This window comes from Symphodus melops (genome assembly GCF_947650265.1).
Source record: "Symphodus melops genome assembly, chromosome: 9".
In the NCBI taxonomy this organism is placed as follows: Eukaryota; Metazoa; Chordata; class Actinopteri; order Labriformes; family Labridae; genus Symphodus; species Symphodus melops.
The window spans coordinates 8671016-8695269 of NC_136699.1; the positions used below are offsets into that span (position 1 = coordinate 8671016).

Here is a 24254-nt window from a genome sequence, read left to right on the forward strand (position 1 = left end):
CATAAAACCCTGACAGAAAGATCTTTACCTTTCACCTGAGACGTCTGACGAATCTCTTAGTGTGCCACAGAACTCTTGTCTCAGTCCCTTATATATGTCATCGCATATTCCTTTATTGAGCAGTATCTTTAGATAGTCTCATGGTACATCACCAAATTATATATTTTTTATTAGACAGTAAACATACGGTATTGTTTTTACTGAATTCAAAATCAATACGCAAATGTATATTCCATTTTAACACTGGTGATACATTTGGACAAATCCTTTAGCAGTCAGTTTGTTTATGACTTTTGTCTATGTTTCTTCCATATTCAAGACGTCAGTGAATAGAGACTGATCTCTGCATGGACAGGAAAGTTTGAATGTTTTGTGTCATTATCTTCACTTAGACGACAGTTGACATTACAAAGCCTCCTTGATTAGAGTGATTTTACACGGTTTCATTGCATTACTGTGAACAATTTGAAACCATAACTTCTGAAATTGGTTGAGTAGTGAACTATTTTTTAGAGGCGAAAAATAAGTTTCTTAACTCACTGATAAAGATTTAAAGGGGAAAATCCATACGGGAGACTTTATTATAATCACCTAAAGAAACACGATTATCATTTTTCACATTTGAAAAATACTTTAGACAGAAAACTTCATAGTTTCAATTGATCTCTTTTTTACTTGTATCTGGAGCATTCATGTTTCAATCACATCATATACAGTAGATATAATACCTAATGCTTTACATAAGAACACAGGAGAATATGATAATAAGCAAATAAAGGCAGGTGACATTCATACATTATCATCTATAGTAGAAATACACATTTTATAACTCCTATCAACTGAATCATAACGCTTGCAAAATCAATACACTCAATTGATAAACATATCTGGACTTCTCAGGTTTGAGCTGCATAAATGTTCAGCGTTCTTTCTTGGCAGATTGTGAGAATTTGAGCAGCTCATTTAAGGACTGTGTAAGCCAGGAGTCAATAGTCAAGCTTGTAGAGAGCAACTGTTTTCACTACTGTGGCGATGTGGTGCTAATTGTATTTTACTCTTGTCAGGGATCCGTCATAAGCTTTTGCTGGTAGTATTTTCAGGCTACTTTATTTTGGAATTCAGCTGCATAGATTTCCAGATCAATCTTAAAACACTTGTCTTCATCTCCTCTCACTTAAAGCAGTCCTAAGTTCTAATTTGCAATGTTTCTTCTTTATAGAACTTACATTTTCCAAGAAAGTACTTTATTTTTCAGATGTTAACCAGCCCCTCTGTTTTCTGCAAAACTGTAGTTAAAAAGCAGCAACAAGATCCTCACAGTAAGTGTTAGAGGGTGATGATAAAGTGTGTGGCTGAGAACAGAAATGGTGATGAATATTTCAGTGGAGTTGGTACTGATGCACCAGCAATTCTACTTGGAACAACAGTTTTTGTGTGGCACAGTAATGATCCAAAATAGCAACAACAGAGTACTAATGACTCTAACGTCAGTATCCTGGGAGATCAATTGAAGGGGCTGATTGATGCATGGTGAAACAGGTCAAAAGGACAAAGAAGGTTAATGAAAAAGACCCTTTAAAGACGATTATCTGAAAGTTTAATATGATAATGGTAATCATACCAGTCTAACAGAGTGTTTATAATGATTCTTTTTTTAATGGTCTGGCTGGCAGGCATTGTCAGTATAAGGACCAAGCTATAAGAAAACTTTCTTTCTTTGAATATACTGTAAGAATGCAGCATGTGTAAATATTGACTTTATTGATTATACCCAAGGACAGGTGGACAAAGGTGATTGTAAAACATAACTGTAAGCAAATAATCGTTTAGTGCCTAGTAGCATACATATTTTTATTCCCTGCAGATAAGCATTGTAGACACATTAAAAATTATAAAGTTGAAGTGTATTGGCACATAAAGTCAGCAGTCCATTTCTTCAATAAATAGGTGATGTGATTCATGACACATAGTTTAGTCACGATTGGTTTATCATTGCTGTCATTATTTTTTAGGATTTAAAACAGCAGTAGGATTAAAAAAAAAAAATCATTGGATGTTTTGCTGCATCATGATTTATTATTTGTCTTTTTTTTTTTTACAACTCCTCTGAATGATGCCGTCACTGACATGACACAAACAGCTCTCTGGGACTGTGGAGTGGTCGGTACGAGAGCAAATAAGAGCACAGAGCCACTTTGTTATCGACACTCAACACCAACAACCCCTTCATGTTGAAAGTTTCATAAACGTTCCATTAAGGTACCTATTATCACCATCACAGGACTCGACGGCCCTGTCACACTTATTGCAGGGAATTATTGCCCAGCATCTGCTGGAACTCTCTTCTGTCTGTATTGCCTAAGTGTTGTACTTAAACCTCTCTCTGTTTGTGATTACCATCATTTCAAGAAGGTTAACGGCAGCGACACATGAGGCCAAGTGCAAGCCCAGGTCTTGATAAAACACGACAACAGTGTCATACTGAGAGCTTTTAACATCACACTTCATCCAATGTACAGCACATATGCTGTAGTGTGGTGCCACACGCTTAATTAGCTAGTAATACCAGTAACTAGGTGTTGGTGTGTAAACTGGTCTCTCCCTTGTTTACTGAAAGGTGTGGAGGGAGTGACAGAGAAAAAGGGATAAGTCATCCTCATGGCTTGTTATCACATCTCTTCAAGTGTACTGTAGGGGCTTCAGTGTTGTTGTTTTTTTTTTTAAGTTTTGCTGTGTCGGGTTAGTTGAGGCTGCAGGAGTTTTGTTAAAAATGGGCCATTGGATATTTCACTCAGGGCAGGACATATGCATGCTGGCCACACTTTGCAATTCTTGGTGTTTCAAGGCTAAGTGATGATCCATTCACACGTAATTATGTAATTATGTGTCTATGCCAGTCATATGATTTGCGATCACACAACCATTTTTGATGTGTTTTTTTTGCTACTCAGATGCCAAGGATGCACACAAGGGCACCTGTGTGTCCGAACACAGACACACACACACACACACAAACACACACACACACACACACACACACACACACACACAGAGACACACACAGACACACACACAGACACACACACACCCCATCTCCAGTGGAAAAGAACTTTTTGAGTGGCAGCTTGGTGGAATGGCGGTCTCTGATTGTGTTGATAATGAAATCCTTGTGTCATTGCAGATAGTGCCTCAGGAAATGGCAGAGAATTGCTTCTGGATCAAAGTCAAAGAAGAGAAGTTTGAGAATCCTGACCTATTTGCTCAGCTCTCCCTCTGCTTCTCGTCGCAGAGCAAAGGTAAGAAGGCGTCATCTCTCTTCGGCCCCCCCCCACCCACCCACCACCTCCCTTAATTAATCTCCACACACATGCTTCATTTTGCCTCTAGGCAACAGACGCCATGCCACTTTCATCTTGTGACTCTTTAAGAAACCATTTTTCTCACTGAAATGTTAATTATCCAAAAAACACAAGAAATCTTTCCACTGCGTTTGAACACCATCTATGTTGGTTCTCAAGTCAAATCTCTGTGCCAATTAGGGCTACCGATGCTCTCGGTGCAGTGTTTGTTTGTGTCTTTGAGAAAGCTTGAAATGCACTGTGACTGCTCATTGTTTTGGCTCTTTGTACACATTGAGTAGTTTCAAATCAATGATTTTGGAAGGCGCGTTGGGTGTGCACAAACTGGAGCTCGCACATATATACGTGTGATGTGAGAGCAGTTTATGCTTGGTTTGCTTCTTGCCTTTTCCAGTCCAGTAGACCAGTCCTCCATCAGGGAAGAGGGGGAGGCTTTTTGTGATGGAAGCTCTGGGAGTTATCTTGTCCCGGCCAGTTTGTTTTCTCCGATACACAACCAAGGCTACCTAACTTGCTGATGAATAACACAAGCAGTACAGAACAAGTTTGTTTTTATATGTGGAAGAGGGTGTGTGAAGGCACTTGATATATTCTTCCCCATGACAATTTGAGTGTTTTTCCACTTCTTTGACAGTGTGCAGGAGTGTGGTACAGTCCTCGTATTCTCGCAGCAGTGGGAGGGGAGAAGTCAGAGGCCTGTCAAGCGCCAAACAGTCAAATCTGAGCACTAGCAGGGTGTGTGGACATAGCTATAAAGAGTCCTCCAACTTTTCCCCATATACCCACCGTCTGTTTGGATACCAGTCAGCCCGCCTACAGCTTCTTCCTTCGTCTTTCTCATAGCCTCCAGGTCTACAAACTAGGCTCGTCTTCCTTTTTTTGTTCTGCGAAATAAATAGCATTTTTGCTTCGGCTGCCCCAAGGTGATTTGCAAGCGCAATACATATTTAGGGAAAGAAAAAAATAAAAAGTTTTGATGAAGTGGATGGGACCTTTCCTTAACCAGAGGAGTTAGTTTTTTCTTTCCAGGTAATTTTTAGTATATTTTTGACACATTTGTCACATTAATTCCTTTTTTTTCCTGCCATGTCTTTGACTTAATTCATATATTCTCACTGTGGGAGATAGACATAATATTTAGTGTCAGTAAATCATAAATATGTTTGCAGAGAAACTGCTGCCATAAAACACATTTTCGCATGGATCCTCACATGAAATACAACTTAGCATTTGGCTTTCCACAGAGCGGTTTTAATTCGGCTTTAAATGTCCTTTTAAATCATTTATTAAATTCACTTTCTCACCCACTGGGGATGAAAAAAAAAAAAAGCCACTATAGATAGTTCATGTTCCCGCTGGCACGGTAGGAATTCATGATCCAGCATTTCCCCTGGGAGTTACCTTTGCTGGATCCCTATCAATTACCCCTGCAGCGACTTCACTGAATCAGCTCTTTTCCTCTCTATTGTTGAAACAGAACATGATTTTCTCATGAATGAAAAATGCTGTTTAATGTTTGATAGCCCCCCCCCCCCCCACACACACACACACACACACACACACACACACACACATACACACACCCGTCAGTGAAGTTGAAAGTCAACGAGAAGCGCTTTGATGTGGATTGGAAAAAGGTGCTTGACGGGATCTCCCTACAAATCTAATTGGTTGTTCATTAGTTTTCCTGTGTTTATTATTCAGGATGCTCCCTATTTTACAGATATGTCATTTGAGGATATTTAATTATCTTTAAACATGAAAGACATTTTCAACGAGAATCGCGCCTTTTTGTGAGCACGACGTCTGACCTATTTGGACAGCGAGTCTCCTTCATCTGAGGTCAACCTGGTTCGCTGGTGTCGCTGTTTTAAAGCAGTGAGGTTAAAGGGGGGGGGGGGGTGTGTGTGTGTGTGTGTGTGGGGGGGGGGGGGGGGTGGCATGGCACAGACTTGCAAGATTAATTCCTGGGGTCTTGTACTCTCATTGTAACCTCTCAGTGTAACCATGGGCCATAAATCCTTCGTGCTGATTTGACAAACCAGTCACTGGTGAACAGCGACTTCATTTGTCTGCGATATTGCCACCGTTGTTCATATCACACCCACACAGACACACACACACTCACACACATACACACTTGTTGGTTTTTGTCCTCCGCTTCATTGCGGTATCTCCATCTTTGCCACATCTGAGACGTGGATATTTATAAGTTGAGCGCACTTCGGGGGGACTAGTGTATCGTGAAAGATGAGGCAAGCAGGTGTAAATGCCTTCCCTGCAGAGCTGCCCTCAGAAAATGGTGCAAAAAAAAAAGCTTCTGTTAACTTGGCTTTCCCCGGGATTCTTGCTTGTTACTTGCATTGTTGAAGAACAACACTTAAACAGTAAAAAAAAAGAAGAAACAAAATCGCTTTAACAGCCCCCAATTTTCGGATGCTTATTGCGCTCAGAGGCCTCTAAAACAACTGAGAAGGCAGGACTGTCATCTCCCCTGCTGCTTTTATGAGTCTCACTGTTTAATGAGTTTCTCCAAGAAAAGGAAATGATAATCAAGAGGGATTTCAAGCTCGGCTTCAATCTTCTAAAAGTGGCTTTTTTATCTCTTGCAGTCATTTATTATAAAATGGCTCTTTGTCCTGATTGAAAATTCAACACATATGTCAGTTATTACGTACTCTGAAGCCAATAGACATGACACCGATTAAGTCACAGTGGAAACTTTATTTGTCTAACTTAAGTACGGCACAGGCATCCACATGTTTCAAAGGAAAGATAGGCAAATAATAATGCTGTAAAAAACACTTTTTTTTTTACATTTTTAACTTTACAACCGTGTGAATCAACAGTGTCCACTGCAGTAAATTCAGTGTTTGTCATGTAAACTTGCAAAAATAAAAGACGCTTCCTTAACATCCCTTTAAACTTGCAGTTTAGCCCAGGGATTAGGATGAGGAAAATACAAAAACAAAAAAAATACAAATGTCGATGTGATTAATTGCTACATTTATGAAAATAAAGCTGAAACGCTTAAAGAAAACAAAAAAAAAATTCCCAGTATTTTATTTGTTTTGCAACCTTTAAATGATGTAACAAATATAAACAACATGTATTGTGTTTCTAACGGGAACAGCTGGAATGTCTGGAAGCATGTTCATAATAATGTTTGTTCACATTCATACAACTCTAATATTTAGATGTTTTTTTAATTTAACTTCTGGCACATTCTGTTCTTGATGTATCTCCTGTGAGTTGAATATATATGCACTTCAACATGTCAGTTACTGATGTCAATGCAGGTATTTCAACTTTGGATCTCCCCCCCAACACACACACACACACTCGCACACAAGAGGAGCTGATGTGTAACCAGCGACACACATCAGTGTTTGATTTCACTCACCAACTCTCTGAATGAACAACTCAGCCCTCTCACTGTTTGTTTTTTTTTAAATGTCCCATTTTTTCCCTCCCTCATGCTTTCTGTCTCTTGTCCTTTCCCCTCTTTTCTATCTCTTCATAGATGTATCGGCTTTCCCCCGCCATCTTTCTTCACCTTCCTCCATTGACTTGGCCTGCTCTTTCTTTTGTTCTTTTACCCTCATCTCTACTCAGTTCGCTTTATCAATCAGTGGGTTGTGCCTTTGTTCGACTCTTTGAGATCAAATCAGATTCACTTCGGGATTGAATGTGTGTAGCCATGGCCTGCTGCATTTGAAAGGCAATTCATTCAGCTGGAACTTTGCAGTTCAATTTGAAACAAGATTGATGTTGGCAAACTTCACACCCCCTTTCTTCCAAAATGTTTCCTCCATTGCACACACCAATTGCTGATGGACAAAGGGCACATGGCACTTTGTAATGGCGATGTGCGGGCTTTTTGGCAGAAACACAATACAATAAGGGCGTTTCCTTGGCAACTGACACCCCTAAATAACGACATACACATACAACATCTCATGGTATAATTACAATATTCTGTGTACAGTTTGTTGAAACAAACCACTTATGGGCCGCAGTTATGTTGTAAATATAAATATGTGACATCTGTTTTAAGGTTATCTTAAGGGGGGTGTAAGTTTTGGGTAATCTCCAGATACGCGTGATGGTTTGAAACTTAATGACACTCATATGTCTGCAGAGAGAGAGAGAGAGAGAGAGAGAGAGAATGCAGTGGTCTAATGAAGATCCATGTAAAGCCTTAAGGAGGAAATACAGGCCCCTGCGCAGCCCTCTGAGCAGGGTCACTGGGACTTTCTTTCCCAGCATGCCTCTGTGTTATTGATGCCGAGGAAGCTAATGAACAGGCTTGTGGTGAAAAAGGCCGGAGGTGACAGGGAGACATATCATCAAACCATAGGAGCACCTTGTGCACACCAAAGATTGGGATAGAGACAAAGAGAAATGAAGCTAATGTGTAGGAGTGAATATCAAGGGAGTACTTTGGGGAAAAAAATTAGGCAGACCTTTGCACATCATTTCAGATATTCTCTGATGTGTGTTTGATTTGCAACTCCCAATAGAAAGTAAGAGCATCTTAGTGTTTCTACTGACATATTCAAACTACTGACCTCTTATTCATTGATTTTTTTAAGTCACAGCATTATTTTTTTTTTGCTTCAAAATATCTCCAAACTTGTGTTATTCTTCTGCGTGAACTCTTCAAAGGTAACTTGGTTAAAACCTTCCCACTGACAGCTTCAGTCCCCTTTTATCACACGAGATTTGATCAAATCCCCTGAGACCCCCCTCGCCCTGACACCCATTTTCCTTTTACCTCTGTTCCTTCGACTTTACCCCCCACACACACGTTTTCCCCAGTGGGCTGTGCGCACACCAGCCGATTCTGAATCCCAGCTACAAAGCCCCGGCAGCGAGGCGGTAATGACCCTGCCACGACGGCAGTAATGATGGAATCAGTGGGGGGTTTAGCTGCCTCTCCGACTCTCCCTAATAAGTCCCCTAATAACTCTGTTAACATCAGGCCCTGACCCGGCCACCAGATCAAACACACTCACGCATGACCGGTCACAACACATGACACTCGGCTGAGTTCTCAGTCAGACAAGAAAGCTGTTGCTGCCTGTCTCTGAGTGTTCCTGTTCTTCGCCTCGTATTGCATTGTCAGTACAAGTCTGTTAACGCAAGTCCTTGGCTCAGTCAATACAGTAGCAACAATGAATGCCACTCAAATAATTTTAATCCTTTTAAGCTGAATTCATTCAGTAACAATGTGTCTTGTTGATTGAAACCTTTGAAAAGCGTGTTGCTCTTGAAAAAAACAAATATCCCGAGACTACTTTGGGAGCTCTGCCTTCTCTGATAGTCACAACGTACAGTAATAAAAGCGTTTTGTCTAATGAGTTTAAGCTCAACTCAAGACCCTCAGCCCTCTCCGGAATACTCTCTCTTGTATTAATAGTGTGTATACAACGATAAGCTTCTGATATGTTCTATGTCAGAGTGTTGGGAAGTCAGGCTTGATGGTTCTCTATGGTTCCCCGGAGAACAAGCCTGTTTATTACTGATTCTGTTAATTGAGAGGAGGGAGCGTCATCCGCCAAGGCAGCTTCCTCTGCGTCTTTACCCTCGCCCTTTTCTTCTCCTGACATCGCTTCCTTTCTCTTCTCTTATCTTGCCTCTCTCCGCTTGGTTCAGAAATCATCTCTTTGGACAGAGCAGTGTCCATCTGGCGCCTTGGAATAGAATAAAAAAAAAAAAAAGAAGCAAAATAAAATAAAAAAAATACACCCACTCTTGCTTTCCATCCAGCCCATTGTTTAGCAGCTGCAGTCTCCCACAAACAAGATCACAATTGGCCTTTCACCACATACTCATTTCGTAAACTGTCATCAGTGCCTGTGAGTGGGGAGACGTGTCCCCTTTGGTGAATTGTTTTGACAACCCAAGACCTATCATCCAACCAGTAAATCATGCATTCTGGATTAAATGTCCATTATTACTCTGAGCAAAACCAAAGAGGATATTATCCCATTTTGGAAAAGAAAGGCTTCAAATGGTACCATTTTCCTCATTTCAGAAAAGGGAGGCCATTAATTCCTGGCACATGCAGGACACCACATTTGTCTCAATAAAACACAAAACATCCTAATGTTCATTTCTCTCTGTTTGGGACTGTTAGCCCACTGTGAATATCACAGGGTCAGCCCTTTTTTTCCACGCTTGTCCCTGCACGTTCTTTAATATATCGAATACGAATGGAAATTAGCCCCTTAAATATTAATGACAAGTAATTGGTTTATTGTAAGAGACTATATTATGTGCACGTGCGGTTGTGTCTCTGAGATGGAGGGAGCGAGTGGGTGAGCAAGTGAGAGAGATATCCTCTCATTCCTACTTCATATTGCCTTGCTGTGATGTCCCACTGATTTTAATCTTCTCTTCTCAGATGAGAGCCATTCTGACTATCGCAGTGCACTTTAACTTTAGCCCTCTGAATATTACCTTTCTTTGATACCTGCTGCTCGCTGCCTCCCAGGTCTGCACTCTGCTAACTTTTATGTGCCTTCAGGTACACCGTAATGTATCTGTAAATCTGTCTCCTCAAAAATAAATAACCCCGGTGCATCCAAATCGGTTTTATTTCCTTTCCCCCATTGCTTAACCCAGCAAAAACATTTTTGAAATATGTCTTTCTGTTTTTGTTTTATCTTCTGGATAAGCATGTCTAGACATTAATACCTGTTAACCAATTCATACACATTTATACACTCAAGCCACAGCTTCTGCAGCAATTCGAGGATTAGGATTTTTCTTCTTTCTTTTTGGACAACCCAGTATAGCAGCCGAGCCACAGCCACAGTCTTGTAACTAACCTACAACAAATACAAGAAACCTTTAAAGGAAGAATCTGCACATTTTTGGTCCAATCGTTGTCGCCCTTGAGCACCAGCAGGAAACCAAAACCAACTGCTGTTTGGCGTTTCCTCATGAAGCTTCAGCTCTCCTCCAACCCCCTTCCTCCTTGAGTTCTCACAAAGGAGTTGTGTATTAGAACGCATCATAATTAAGCGCCACTTAGCGCTAGCGTCGGATAAAATTGTCCTTGGCTCGAGCTGCAATTGTCTGTGTCCTCCATTGTTGCGTTAGCAGGCTAATGTTAGCACACTTTCGTTAGCTCGTAGCTTCACATTGCATTTAAATTGACACATAATGGCCGCGATCTAAACACACTTGAAACCATAATAAGCTGTGAGTATGTTATTCTTCTTTACTCCAGTTCTTCACTAAAACAGTTTTTTTTACACAAGGGGCGGAGTCTGCTGTCCCGTCACGACACCGACAACAACGCTGGCGGGTTCACACCTCTCACTCACTGTGACAGTCATGACTCAGGGAGACATTTTCAGAGGATATACTCACGTTCTGCTACATTCACATGACACATTTTGTGATGAAGCTTTGTTCTCACTTAAACTGTTCAGTCAAAAACATGAAGACAACCCATGTACCTACATCCACATCTCTACACACTGAATACAGATATGTTCCGAAAACACCAACGCAGAGACAATCACATCTATTTACTTACATGAAAACATACTGCGTGCCTTAGATCACTTTGACGTTGCTGAACTTCTTCCTCGGCGTATCATTAAAAAACACATTATTCTTTCTGATAGTAAAATCTTAAATCTCCATTTTTTAGCTGCTTTTGGTGTTGTCTTTGTTCCTTCTCTTCAACATTTTTATGACATGGCATTCACCAGCATGACCGCGTTGTTATATTAGCATAATAACAAACCCTCCTTCCTCTGCGACCCCCCAAAAAAAGAAGCTCTGTAAATAGTGTATTATCAGTCTAATGTATTCAAAAGTGATCTTTAGTTCTAAAACAACAGGAATGACGTAATTTAGTCTTCTGCACAGTTTTTTTCTCTATACGTTTCTTAACACTGCAGTAGTAAGAAGCTATAGTGCTTGTCTAATTGAGTGATCACATGCTTATTAACAATGGGACTTGCGTTTAAAAAGAGGACAGTGTCAGAACTGTCGCTGAAGCTTTTCACATGGAAAAGCCTCAGTGGAGCTTCATTAACTCGTCCCCATGATCCCAGGCTGCAGAATATGGAGTGCATATCTAATCCAGCTCAGAAGTATGAGCACAGAGTGCTGACTTTTATTGGGAATATCTGATGTGTGGTGCTTCACTGTTCACTTGACTGCTGCAGGGGATATTAATGTTTTTGAGAGATGCATATGTGGCTATAACTTCCACTAGTTTTTACTCCGTTCAGATACTAACCGTACGTCCACACACAAAGATGTACACAAAGATGGCAAATCCTTAAAAAAAAAAGAAAGGAATGATCGCTCAGATTTTTAAAAGCACTTCTATGCAGTCACAGCACAATTAAATTCACAATACTCTGTGACACTCACCAATCCATTAACAACTTTATTTCCACTTTTTTTTTTGGCAGGTATTAATTTCAGGGGTGGATAGCTTTCATTCTACTTAAGCTCAAGTTTTTTATCTTTCTCTGTGATAGGCCTAGAGAGAAAGTTTGTTTTTCAAGCTGTTACTATTCAACCACCTGCTGTATTTCATAATCTCCTCCTAAATGAGATCGAACACAGACTCTGTCGGCCAAGCAGTTAAGAGAATTCATCAGTCGTAATTGGAAACTTTTTTTTTTCCTTCTTAATTTTACTCTCGTCGTCTCAGTCCAACCTCTCCAAATGTGCTTTTGGATCCGGCTCCATGTTGACTCATGATGCCCAAACACAAAGTCCTGTTTGCTCCACTGCCTGACACGATGCCTGGCAGTGCACAGTGGCCCGCTGAGTTTGTTACATGGCATTAAGTTTAATTTGTCTTTGAACATCTTTGCGGGAATTGGTTTGAGACTACAAGTGGGCCAAGGGAGGGGAGGGGAGGGGAGGGGAGGGGGGGCACTCCACAGCAAATCAGACTGGAAAAGGACAGAGGGGAGACAGAGGCACACAAGGGAGGGGTAGAGACAGCGGCGGTGATGTCACCCGTCGAATGGGTAAACAATCTGAGTCCAGCGTGTTCAAGATGGTGCCTCCTTGAATATAAACAATCATGACTTCTCACGACACAGCCAGGTAAATTACTGCACAGACACAAAAGGTTTGAGATGAGGGAGAGAAAGAGTGAGGTAGACAAGGTAGACAGAACAGATTATAGATTGTGATACAAAGTCACACAGGGGGAAAAAAAAAAAGAAAAAAAAAAGTACTTCATAAAAACAAAACAACAAGAAATGAAACTGAGAGAAAGTTTGAGCTGGGGACACTTGAATTTGAAACTCAATAACTTGAAGACTTCAGTGCAGACGCTGATTTTGAATTTTTTGCTGTATTTTAGGAGAAAGGAGAAAATGCTAGTTAGGGTTTGATAATGCAGAGACCAATCCCATGAATCATAGATTGACATTGACAATTGACATAGACATCATATGACCAAAAATAGACACAATGATTTAAAAAAAAATAAAAAAAGGGGGATGTGCGTCATCAGTATATTTTCAACCCAAGAATTGAAGGAGAAAATTAATGCTAAGATGTGTCACTTCTGGATATCCAATATGACAGAAAGCTTTTTAAAGCCTTCCCCTGTCCCTGCCGAAGAGTGAGCACCACCTCTTCAGGCACAGACAATATACATTATCCTTTGCACTTTTTTTTTCTTTTACTTTCCCTCCAGGATACACAGCCAGACTTTGCTTTTTAACTTTTATTCATTTCCCCTTGCTTGTGCTTGCTTTCCCATCATCTCACCCTACGCCTCTCTGTACTTTACACTCTCTCCTTTTCATGTCTCCTGAACTTAAATTCATATTCTTCCCCTCTTTTCTCCTCTCTTATCCGTGTCTTGCTAAATTATCCACAGCATTCATATTTTACGGTTGTCTGTATTTCAATGTCTGTGGAGAAGAATGTCTTTTATTTTCTCTTATCTTTCTTGGTTTTGAATCAAGCGGCAACAGAAAACAAAATCTTGCAGTTGGTCGAGGCTCCGCCCATTTTCACAGCAGAAATATGGATGTTTACCAATAAACTGAGAATTTACTAAATTAAAGTTTGGCTCTCAACAGGGAACTTAAGATGTAGTTAGGGAAATTATATTTTAGCTTAATCTGACAAAAAAACAGATTTCATGCAATTTGAATATCTATGCTGTTCCGTAATCACATACACATAGTACGCTGCCACTGCTACTTGTTGAGGCCACGCCCCCCTACATACACTTTACACTCCTCCATCACATCCCCAGATGATTTCTAGAACCCTAATATGTTTTTAAATTGTGTTGTAAATCTATTAAAATGTTTTTTTAATCGTATTATTTTTCTTGGATGTTCGCAAAACAAAAAAAGTTTATATTTATGCTTGGATATGATACAGAAGCCCTCTGCTGTAACATATGGATGACATCACTCAGGCTTTATCCATTTATATTTACCATCTATTTGTTGAATCAGATTTTTTTACCTTGAAAAGTAAAAAGTAAAAGAAATCAAGGTTTTTCTTCACTTCATTTCCACTGCCTTGCATTCGTGTCTTCATAAAAGGAAATAGGTATTAAAGCATGCATGGTTATTTTCAATGGATTTGTGTTTTTTTCAGCTCCATATGTTAACTTCCTTCTGTCTGACATCTTGAAGCGTCCTCAGACAAAGATGAATAGTGACAGAGTAATTTGAATTGTGACGTGTTAAATGGAGAGAACAAGGCATTCAGGTATATTGTTATTGACAGGTCAAATTAGAGATAAAGCACATGGATGTGTGGTTTTTTATTGTTGTGGTACTAGTGCTCTGAGTGGGACGATGTTCTCTGAATTTTAAAGTTGTTTTCATCTTTGCTCTTTCCTCCTGACCAGATTTCAGAAACACGTAGATGTTGAAAAGAGGAGACTAAAGCTGTAGTTTGATGAATATTTAGAGGACAGGACAAGTTAGCCAAATGTGTTGAGAAAAATTTGATTTTTTTTTTCTTTTTTTTTAGTTTTGCTATGTATGCAAACAGAAAAAAATGTACAAACTCTGATGTTTTCCACTGCCCATAGTGAAGTTAGACTCAAACTCGCCATGTTGAGCTTCAGGTCTTTGGTAGTGTTGCACAGTTATTGCACTTTTGCTCCACCCACACAGGCGAGTAAATTCAAACTACATCAGTAACACTTCAGGGTCACGGGAGTTTAGCCTTTGCTTTTACTGTATACATGAGCACACATGAAGTTGGCTGGAAGACCGCACCAAATCCTGCACATTAACCTAAAATAGAGGCAGTGGAGATGCAGGAAAATGCGACGTGGGCAGGCAGAACGCTGCACAATATATTCCAGCAGGTATTTCATCATCTCCACATTCCGTCCTGACCTTTGACTCCAGCTGCTCATCGTGAATTGAGGGCTGACGGGTGTCAAGTCCGTGTATTAATGTTCCTCTGCATGGAAAGTGCAGGTCCGGCTGCGGTTGGAGACTGTTAAGTAGGGGGAGCGGATGGTTTTAAAGACTCGACAGATTACTTTGACTGTGTGGATTTGCATTAAGGTGTTTCTGCTCCGCTGGCCTTTCTCTTCACCTTTCCAACTCTCTTCCAATCCATCGCTCGCTGAGGTAAAGCAGCTTATTAACCTTTCTGAGGCCACAGGCATCCCCGGGATGGAAACAACCCACAGACGTACTGTGTAAGACAAATTAACCTGAGAGGATTGATACCCCTTGATTTTAATTCCAATCCCACTAAGCAGTGAAACGAACTTGATATTTTACGTCTGATGTAAATGCGAAGAACATATTACAGTTGTTATTAAAGGTCAGCTGCACTGAAATGTAGAGTTTGGTGGGAGGAACTGAGATGTGAACGTTTCCTGCCTTGTAGACATCATGTCAACTCACTCTCATTGTGTATTGATTGCATCATCTAACCAGGCCTGCAGGATATGAAAGGAGTATGCAATCAGGGATTACAAATTGCGATTGCAATACACAAATATTCAACTCATGTGTACTTACTGTTACACATCTTCTATGTTAATCTGTCGTTCTTCATGTTTCACACAATTCCTACAATTTGCAACATCTCCCTCCTGACTCCCAGAAACCACTTTTTTAACCATAAAATTGAGGGCAGCTGATAGCCAGGTTATGATAAATCTGACGACATGATGAACAGATTGTTTACATGAAAAATATGTTGTTATTTATTATGTTAAAGCCAGACTTTTGACATTTATATTGCACATGTACACTACATGCTGTTATTACTATGAAATTGAGTTTTATTGTGCAGCTCTTGTTACCTGGATTTGAGTTCTTTCTACTGTTTGTGCAGCTGTTTATTTCTTCATCTTTACCTCATTGTTGGCTCTCTTCTTGCAGAGTGATGAGCCCGCTTACTAGCCCATACACACAACAAAATACAGTATGTCACTAAACTGTACATCTTGTGAACTTTAACCAAACTGTGCAGAGCTGTTATTGCAGTTCTCCATGCATCCTCTCTGATTTCCATACTAATTGTGTATGTGTTGTCTGGTATTTAATTTTGAAGATAGTCCCCCATTCTTATTGATTTCCTGTTTCAATAATCTGGGGCAATTTCTTCTGAGGAAATGCTATACATCTCCTACACGCTGTATCTATAATTGACTATCTATAATTGGTTGTTTGAGGGCCCCCCTGCCTGCGATGCAATTAGACGTCCTGCAGTGAGGTGAATGCGCGGGAACGACAGGTGCACAAGGGTCCCCTTGTATCCCATTACTCTGCCCCTGACAGACCGGGTCCATCTTCCAGGAAGCTTCCTCCCCGGGCAAAAAGGAAACAGCCTCTCAGACTTTGCCTGTTTGCTCCCCAGAGTAGATCGAAATAAGCGAGACAAACAAAATGTGTTACTTTAAAAAAAGTTTACTAACTTACACATGTAGAAGGCCAAGTACTGGCACTAATTTCATACTTTATTAATCCTAGATAGGGACATTCTGCTTCGCACTCTGTTATTTTGGAGACATGCTCCACACACAAGCACAAGCAGGACCTGTGGACATGTATTAATGGAGAGAGGTCAGAGTGCGGCAGCCGGCCCCACTGAAACGCCCGCCTGAGCTGGTGGGAGTTTTGTGCCTTGCTCAAGGGCACCTCGGCAGTGCTCGAGAAGTGGTTCCATACTTCCATATTTTAGTCCGCATCGGGGCTTGAACCGGCGGTTTAACCCTCCAGTTCCAAACCCTTGTCCCTACGGACTGAGCTACTGCTGCCCCCAAAAGCGGCCTCCTGAGTGTTTGCTTTGCTCTGCTGGCATTAGCCAAAGCTAGCACTAACGGCGGGAGGAAAGGCGTGTGTGCCAGCATGTGATGAGCCAGTGGTGTAGTGGATGACTAAACAGGGCATGGCAGCCACTCGGGCTCATGAATTCCTTTTTGGTTTTTTTTTACATCCAAGGCTGAGTTTGTTCATTAAAGGTGTGGGAGACAGTTTGACCTTAGGCGAGTCTTAAATGACCCCCGCTCTCTGTAAATGCTTCATTAGCTCTAATTTCCACATACTGGACTGTCTGAATTCATCTACGCTACTGCTTCTCCACTTTCGTTGTGTACGTTTTGTGTTTGTATGTGTGCTGGTGCGTGTACGTATTTATATGTGTGTTAATGAGGGCTCCTGGTGGTGTGTAATTAACACAACAGCAAATGTCCCCAAAGGGTAAGATTAACGTTGAACACATTAGACACAATGGAGCCCGGGAGAGACTTTTTTTTTTTGGCAATTAAATGTTTTGTCTCTGTCTGTGTAAGTCAGACCATAACTCATGGTGGCGTAGTTGTTTTGCTGCCACTTCCGTCTCACACGCACACACACAAACAAACACGCACACACACACATGCGTACGAACGCTCACACAAAGCCAGCAGTCCCTCTGGATTTGCGGGCTTCTCACATGCAGGCTGGCAGGATTCTGTCTGCCTTCCTCTCCCGTCCGCCTCCTCCACACAACCTGGTCCAACAAAGATAAACACATGCTGGGTAGATTATTAGAGAAGTACCAAGGGCCCGCAGCAGAGCAGCCAGCGCACCATTGTGCTGCGAACGTGGCGGTGTCTTGTAGAATCCGATGCAGTCACCCCCAGGGTGTTCTGATACATACTTAGACACAGGTGGGCGCTGATAGCAGCATGAGAGCTACAACTGACTCCAATGACATTTCATTGTCAAAGGAAACTCCAGGCGTATTGTTTTCACTAATGGCATGGCTGGTGGTTCAGATGCCCAAGCAGCTTGAAAGGCAGAAGAAAAATGGACATTTGCTTACAGATAAGTTATGCAGATAAGGCATACACATTAGATGTCTTCACATTGCACAGATGAAAGAGAAAACAACAACATTTGGCTGCTTAGAGATTTCTGTCTTGTCAAATGAACTTGTGAAAGTTCAGTATATATTTTAAATATTAACCACGCAGTTCACAAGGTAATCCTGAGCGACTGAATCTGTTCAACCTACTCAAAGCACACAGACATCTTCCCTTAGCTATTTTTCTGACACTTTTTCACAGTCACAGTGACCATGTTGGGTCTCCAAGTTTCCTGTCAAAATTCCAAAACGTGCCACCCTTTCATTTTTATTTTGCTTCCACCTGCAGCTATTTCAACAGGATATGTATTCTCATACATGTTTGGTGTGAACATGGCTGCGTGCTCACCTGCCGCTCGTTTGTCTTGGACTATGTAAGGCGCTGCTTTGGAGTGCAACTGTGGAAGTTTAAGCACGATATAACCGCATTAGCTTTATCCTGTGCTGTGTGAAAGCGTGTTTTACCCGTGTTGTGAGTGGCACTATGATTCTGAGTGAGGAGGGGGGATTTAACTAAAGGAATATGTGAATACTTGACATGAATCAAGACACGCTCGCATGTTGTACTTTTCCCCTCTCGTAACATAATATAGCACATCCTATTACTTGACATTTTTCATATGAAGATACATTAAGATTATTTTCTGATAAATGTCCACTAATTGTATGTTATTATGCATTATATCGTATACTTTATAAGTGCATTTATGTGTATTGTTTTTTTTTTATACATGCTTCATTTGTGACACCACTTATATGCAAACATCATGCCAATAAAGCTTTATTGAAATAATGACAGAGAGAGAGCGAGCGAGAGAGAGCCAGCGAGAGAGAGCCAGCAAGAGAGAGAGAGAGAGAGAGAGAGAGAGAGAGAGAGAGAGAGAGAGAGAGAAGGGTGTGTGAGAGAGGGAGCACAAGGGATGAACAGAAAGATCTGGAGCTGAGAAGACAGTCGGTGAACGCACAAAAGAGACGTTTTAAGAAGTAGTTGTATTTGAGACGAAAGGGGTGATCGAGGGAGAGGGATGTGATAAGTACACCGGTGGAGGCTGTTATTGCTGCTAAGGAAAATGATAACATTTCTCAGCAGAGGATTTGTGCATAGAGCAGCGCACTTTCCATCCACTTTATTGAGTCAGTAGTAAGCTGTGAGATTTCAAAATTATCTTCCTTCACTTGCAAGAGCGCATTACTCCCTTATTACTTTGTTTTTTCTTTTTTCAATATATAAATATGTGTCTAGGAAAATAGTTTTGCTTTTTACATTGGCCAAAGGTTACTATGGAGTGTGGGTTAATAAGAAAATGTATGGGTACAGATGCTCTCTGGACAATTATGTTTCGTCCTGACACATGTAGGGCCAGAAATACACACTGTGAGATACACACACTCTGGGCTCGACAGCGGCCCTGCACTATTATTATTGTTCTGTCCGTTGTAATTAAGAGAAACAAGGCGTCAAACCAACAGTCAACATTGGTTCAGTGGTGTCTGAATTTTCTCTACTGAATGTGGCTTGATGTCAATGTCCTCCAGCACAGCAGAAAAAAAACAAGCCCCAATTAATTTGTGACACATTCTCCCCAGAAAATATGAATAGCTCTTTGCTTACAGTACCCCAATTCAAGGTCTCCAAAGCGGGTAATCACTAATCAGAGCTGGCAGGTCAAGGGTACATTGTTACCTTCCAACAATCATCACTGAACGAGCTGCCAAAGCTGGAGGAGAGCTATTCCTGCTCTCTGGTGCTAGACGACGTCAGCACAAGCAATCTGTCAGGAGCAATGCTCTCTTAGGGGGCAAAAAAAACAGAGCACGGTAGACATGCAAAGAGACGTGTTGATGTTTGTTTAGCACAGCAGGAAAAGTGTGACAGTGTTAGCACATTTTCATCCAAATGATTAAAAAGAAAAGGCAGATACCTGTCGCAGGTTTCAAAGAATGCAGCCATGAAATTGAAAATAGCTCTGCTAGTAGTTTATTAAATTAAAACACTACAAAACAAATTAGCTTTTGGAGCTAACCGTTCTTAATTTACTCGTTGTTCTTTGGTTAATCACATTTACTTTAAAAAACAACAACAACAACAACAACAAAAACTGATGGAGAAATGCTGGGTGTTGTAGTAGACTGTTTTCCATTAGGAACACTTAACATTTTTTTTTTACATTTTAGTCCCCATAGATCTCCAATCAAACGTTCCCTAATGCAATCAAACACTCCCTAATGCTTGCACGATGAACTGATAATTTAATATTTAATATTCAATTTCATAATCAGAAATGATCTGCACAGATAAAACTTTATCCAACTCTGTTCATGCATTGTAAGGATTGACTCAGTAAACAGTCTGATTACTTTACCCAGTGTATCTGTATGAACTGATATCTGATTAAAATGCTCACTGACATTAACAATAGATATTATCTAAACTGTTTTCAACTATTCATTCAAAAAGCCTTTGAGCCTTTCTCATCGGTTATTTTTCTGAGCAATTACTTTTGACAAGTTTAAAGGAACAGCTGCATTAAAATATTTATTTTAAGTTGTTCTTAAATATGAATTTGAATGAACTGAATAAAACCATTTCAAATCATTCTGTTCTGAAAGAAATAAACCACAACAAATACCTGTGTTGTTTATTCATCTTTGATTCTGGTTTTCATAAATATACATACAGTACATTGTTTTTGTCCCCACTCTTTGACCATAGTGGAAGCGCAATAGCTTTTTTGATGCCATAGACCTGGTATTGTTCTTAAGAATAATGTATTCACATTTTCACCCTGACATCATTCCACCTGAGGTGCTGCTCTCAGGATGTTTTTTTTCTTCCATTAGGGGGCACTGTGATACAGGCCAACCACTAAAGCCTCTCTGAGGTTGGTCTCTGTGGCTCGTGTAGGAGAGAAAACATCCTCTCACCCGCCTCATTGGGGGGTTTTTGGAAATCATAGATATTTCTAATACAAGTCAACACAGCAAATCAGGCATCAAAAAAAAAATTTGATCAGATCTCACACAGCAAGGGTTTTCTGTATGTTGTGACAGCGACCGGTCTGAATGCTTAAACTGTGCCGACCCACATTCAACGTGAACTCCTTTTCTGATGGAATGAATGAAAAGTATTCACTTCGCATGTTTCAGAGTATTTCAATGCCATGGTCAAATTTATTTATTTATTTTCCGGTAATGGTTTATGTCAAAACCAGTTGAACTTCTTTTTTTCTGAGGAGCGCATGTCCTCAAGTGTGTGTGTTGGGTGTTGGATGTCAGTGAGAAGATTAAATGTGTTTGGGAAAAGCAATGTTTTTCTTATAGCTTTGCTTTATTTGAAGAGACATCTCAGAAAACAAACTATGCTGTTGTAGAAATGTTGAAAGGTTGTGAGATACATAGAGCTGTTTTACTATAAAAAAAAGTCCGTCATCAGAAAAGGAATGTTTCAGGATGAAAATGAGCCAATTTTTAATATTTGATATCTTGTTGTGTGGACATTCTTTGGAGATATTTGATGACCACGTGACTTCTGTTTAATGTCGGCATACACACTCCTATAATGCATTCTTTTCTTACTGGACTGTTTATTTATACCCACTCCAAACTGCATTGAGCCCATGGGGTGTGCAACTGAACCCCTATGGAAAGACAGACCTTGAATATTTCATAGAGAAAATAAATTCATACAGCCAGCTACATTAACAATTGATGCCTTCCAAAACAATCCAACAGTCACCTCTTATAAATATCAATGTGTCTCTTCACTAATCTTTCTTCAGCTTTGTTTTCAGCCTTTAAAATCTCTGAAAGGATGGTCTCTTTAAAGTCCAAATAGCTGTGTAGCCAAATAGGAAAGGATGTATGCCATGTTGTTTTCTTTTTAAAAAAAAACAACAACGAAAAAAACAGATTTTAAATGTCCTTTCAAAACTGAAAAGAACGTCCTTAATATCTGAAGAAAAGATAAAGCCTGATTCATACATGGATTGTGCTGAGGGAAACTTGATGACTATGATCAGTGCTGCATAAATTCATAGCTTGTGTAGCATGTTTGTGTGCAGACTCCCCCCCCCCCCCCCCCCCACTACTGGATTTCATGCACTGATTCATGATCAATTTCCGACCTACTGCAATGAAGACGTGGCTCTTCAGTTTATTATTTGATGATTCATTTTGAAGAGAAAACCAGAGTGTCCTCCCACACAAACGGAATATGTTGACCGAGCCTCATTTTGATTCGAAAGCAAAAAAAAGAAAAAGGTGTTGGCTCTTTGGTCCGATGTTTAAACCTCTGGATGTTAGTTTGGTGACATACAGAGGGAAGGAGGACCTTCTTTGACTTTTACCTGTCCTTTTGGTTGGTTTTTCATTGCTTCTCCTTCTCAGTTGTACACACTATATAAAACTATTCCTCTTCTATTGTTGCTTTCTGTCCCATCTTTGTCTCCCTCTCACAGTCCTCAAGGCTTTAAAAACAGACGCTCTGTGTCTCCGTACACACTTATTGTTTTATGCACTAACCATAAACCTTATGTTACATGTAGTCCCCAATTTCAAGTTACCCTTGACTTTTTTTTAACTCCTGCATTTAATAGGAACACAGCTTTGTTTAAAGATGTGTTCAGTCTCGTTACATTTGTCGGTGGAGAGACGGGAAATGTTGGGATAAGAGAGTGAAAGGATGACATCCAGCTCAAGGTCGTGGCTGGGTTCGAACCCCTCGACTGCTGCAGCAAGGACCACAAGGTCTGAGCATCATAACACACGTCATAACCGTCGTTAACAATTGACGTAATTAACGTGTAAACAATTGATCTTTCGTAAAAGGAAAGTATCGGCCTTGAACACTAACTTTCCTTTGAACACTTTTAAATTTAAACTTCTTTTTTTTTTTTTGGATGTTAATTAAGATCTTAGCAGAACCCTGTGTGCCTAATAGATGCTCAACTATTTCTCAAACAAAAAGCCAGTATGGGTATGAACTGTGTTCTGGGATCTTTTCATCTCTTCAACTTTAGTTTACTGTGCAGACTGCCTGAAAAACCTGAGGAAAAATAAAAAAAATCCCACCTCTGCTGGACGAGAGACAGAGCTAAGAATAGAGTTGCTTAAATTGTTTTATAATAAGTCTGATCAATCTCTACTTATTAACAACGAATATTGTAAGAACCAGGCTTAACAAGCCTCTTCTTAAGACAAGGAATATTCCTGGATTTATATAGTAAATGTAATTAAAGTCTCTCGACAAGGCGAGTGATTTTCATAAAACCTTGTCTCTCCTCACCTGTAACCATAGGCAAAGGACCCTGGGAAAAAAAAGAAACTCCAAAGGTGTGGATCATTTTACAATATGGTTACCCAGGCTTCTGGTGGGATTTCCAATTAAGATGCAATCTGTTATCTGTTCAGACGACTAATAAGCACAACAAAGCCATGGAGGGGACCCCCTGGAATTCATATCAGACCACTCGAAATAACCATCAAGCCCTTCCTATCTGATGCACTGCCAATACCTGCGCACGTTCCCAATTAAAACCCCAGGCAGGGTGTTCTCCCGTTAATAAGGAATGTATTAGGGCCTACTGTCATTTTGACATATAATGAGTCGACGCCAGCTAACAGTGTGGGTTCAGAGCATTTCATGTCGTTTGTGGGCTTCTTTTTATCTGAAATCAATTCATGTTTGTGCCTGTGTGTGTGTGTGTGTGTGTGTGTGTGTGTGTTCGCGTCTACATGTACGCACAGAACCAGCTGCGCTCTATGAGAGGCTATTGTGGGTCAGTACTAATGTGTTCTCTTTCTGTGATAATGAGGACTTCACTGCCGGGCCGCAATCAAGACGCCAAGACCACCAGTGAAAGCACAGCATTGATAACCTTCATTTCATAATAACTACAACATGAAAAGGAAGGCGGAATAAAAGGAGTGAAACAAAGATGGAAATGAGTTGCAAAGGGATGAGGACAAGGACTTGCTTTTCTTCTGTTAATTTGAAAAAAAAAAAAAAAAAGAATACTTTCCTTTTAATGTTTTTCAGCCTTGTAAGTCAATATGACCAAAACATTCAAATACATACTGGAACTAAGTGTTACTTTTTGAGTACCTTTTTTACTTGAGGAACATGCATGTGTTACTGTGTGTGTGTGTGTGTGTGTGTGTGTGTGTGTGTGTGTGTGTGTGTGTGTGTGTGTGTGTGTAAGTGAAGGCAGTCCAGTTGCCTAGCAAAACATTCATTCTTTTTTTTAAACACTCCATGTATAATTTTTTGTTGAACATGTGTCATAGCATACCAGTCGCTATGGGGGGCCAAAATGCTTTTTGCCCCCCCCCCCCCCCCACATGAGGCACAGATCTCTCTCTCAGAAAAAAAACAAAACAAAACTTGAATTTTACATTCTTACATTATCATAGTGGCTTATTGCATGTTGCGTTGATGTTGCATTCTTTGTCAGTAAAACATTGCAAATAAAAAGAAACAATGGTGTCATTATGTTTGATTGATTGGAATCTACACTGGAAAAGCCTTTAACAACCTTACTAAAATGAAAT

The 24254-nt window shown here is 40.3% G+C and overlaps 1 protein-coding gene across 9 annotated transcripts in view; it reads left to right on the forward strand.

Moving 5' to 3' along the window:
* The window catches only part of diaph2 (diaphanous-related formin 2), a 361962-nt gene that overhangs the window by 135621 nt on the left and 202087 nt on the right, over positions 1-24254 (forward strand). For all 9 annotated transcript variants that reach the window (XM_079352006.1, XM_079352004.1, XM_079352007.1 and 6 more), the window contains one exon: positions 3182-3296. In XM_079352006.1, the coding sequence (XP_079208132.1) occupies positions 3182-3296 (115 nt within the window). The remainder of the gene's footprint in view (positions 1-3181; positions 3297-24254) is intronic.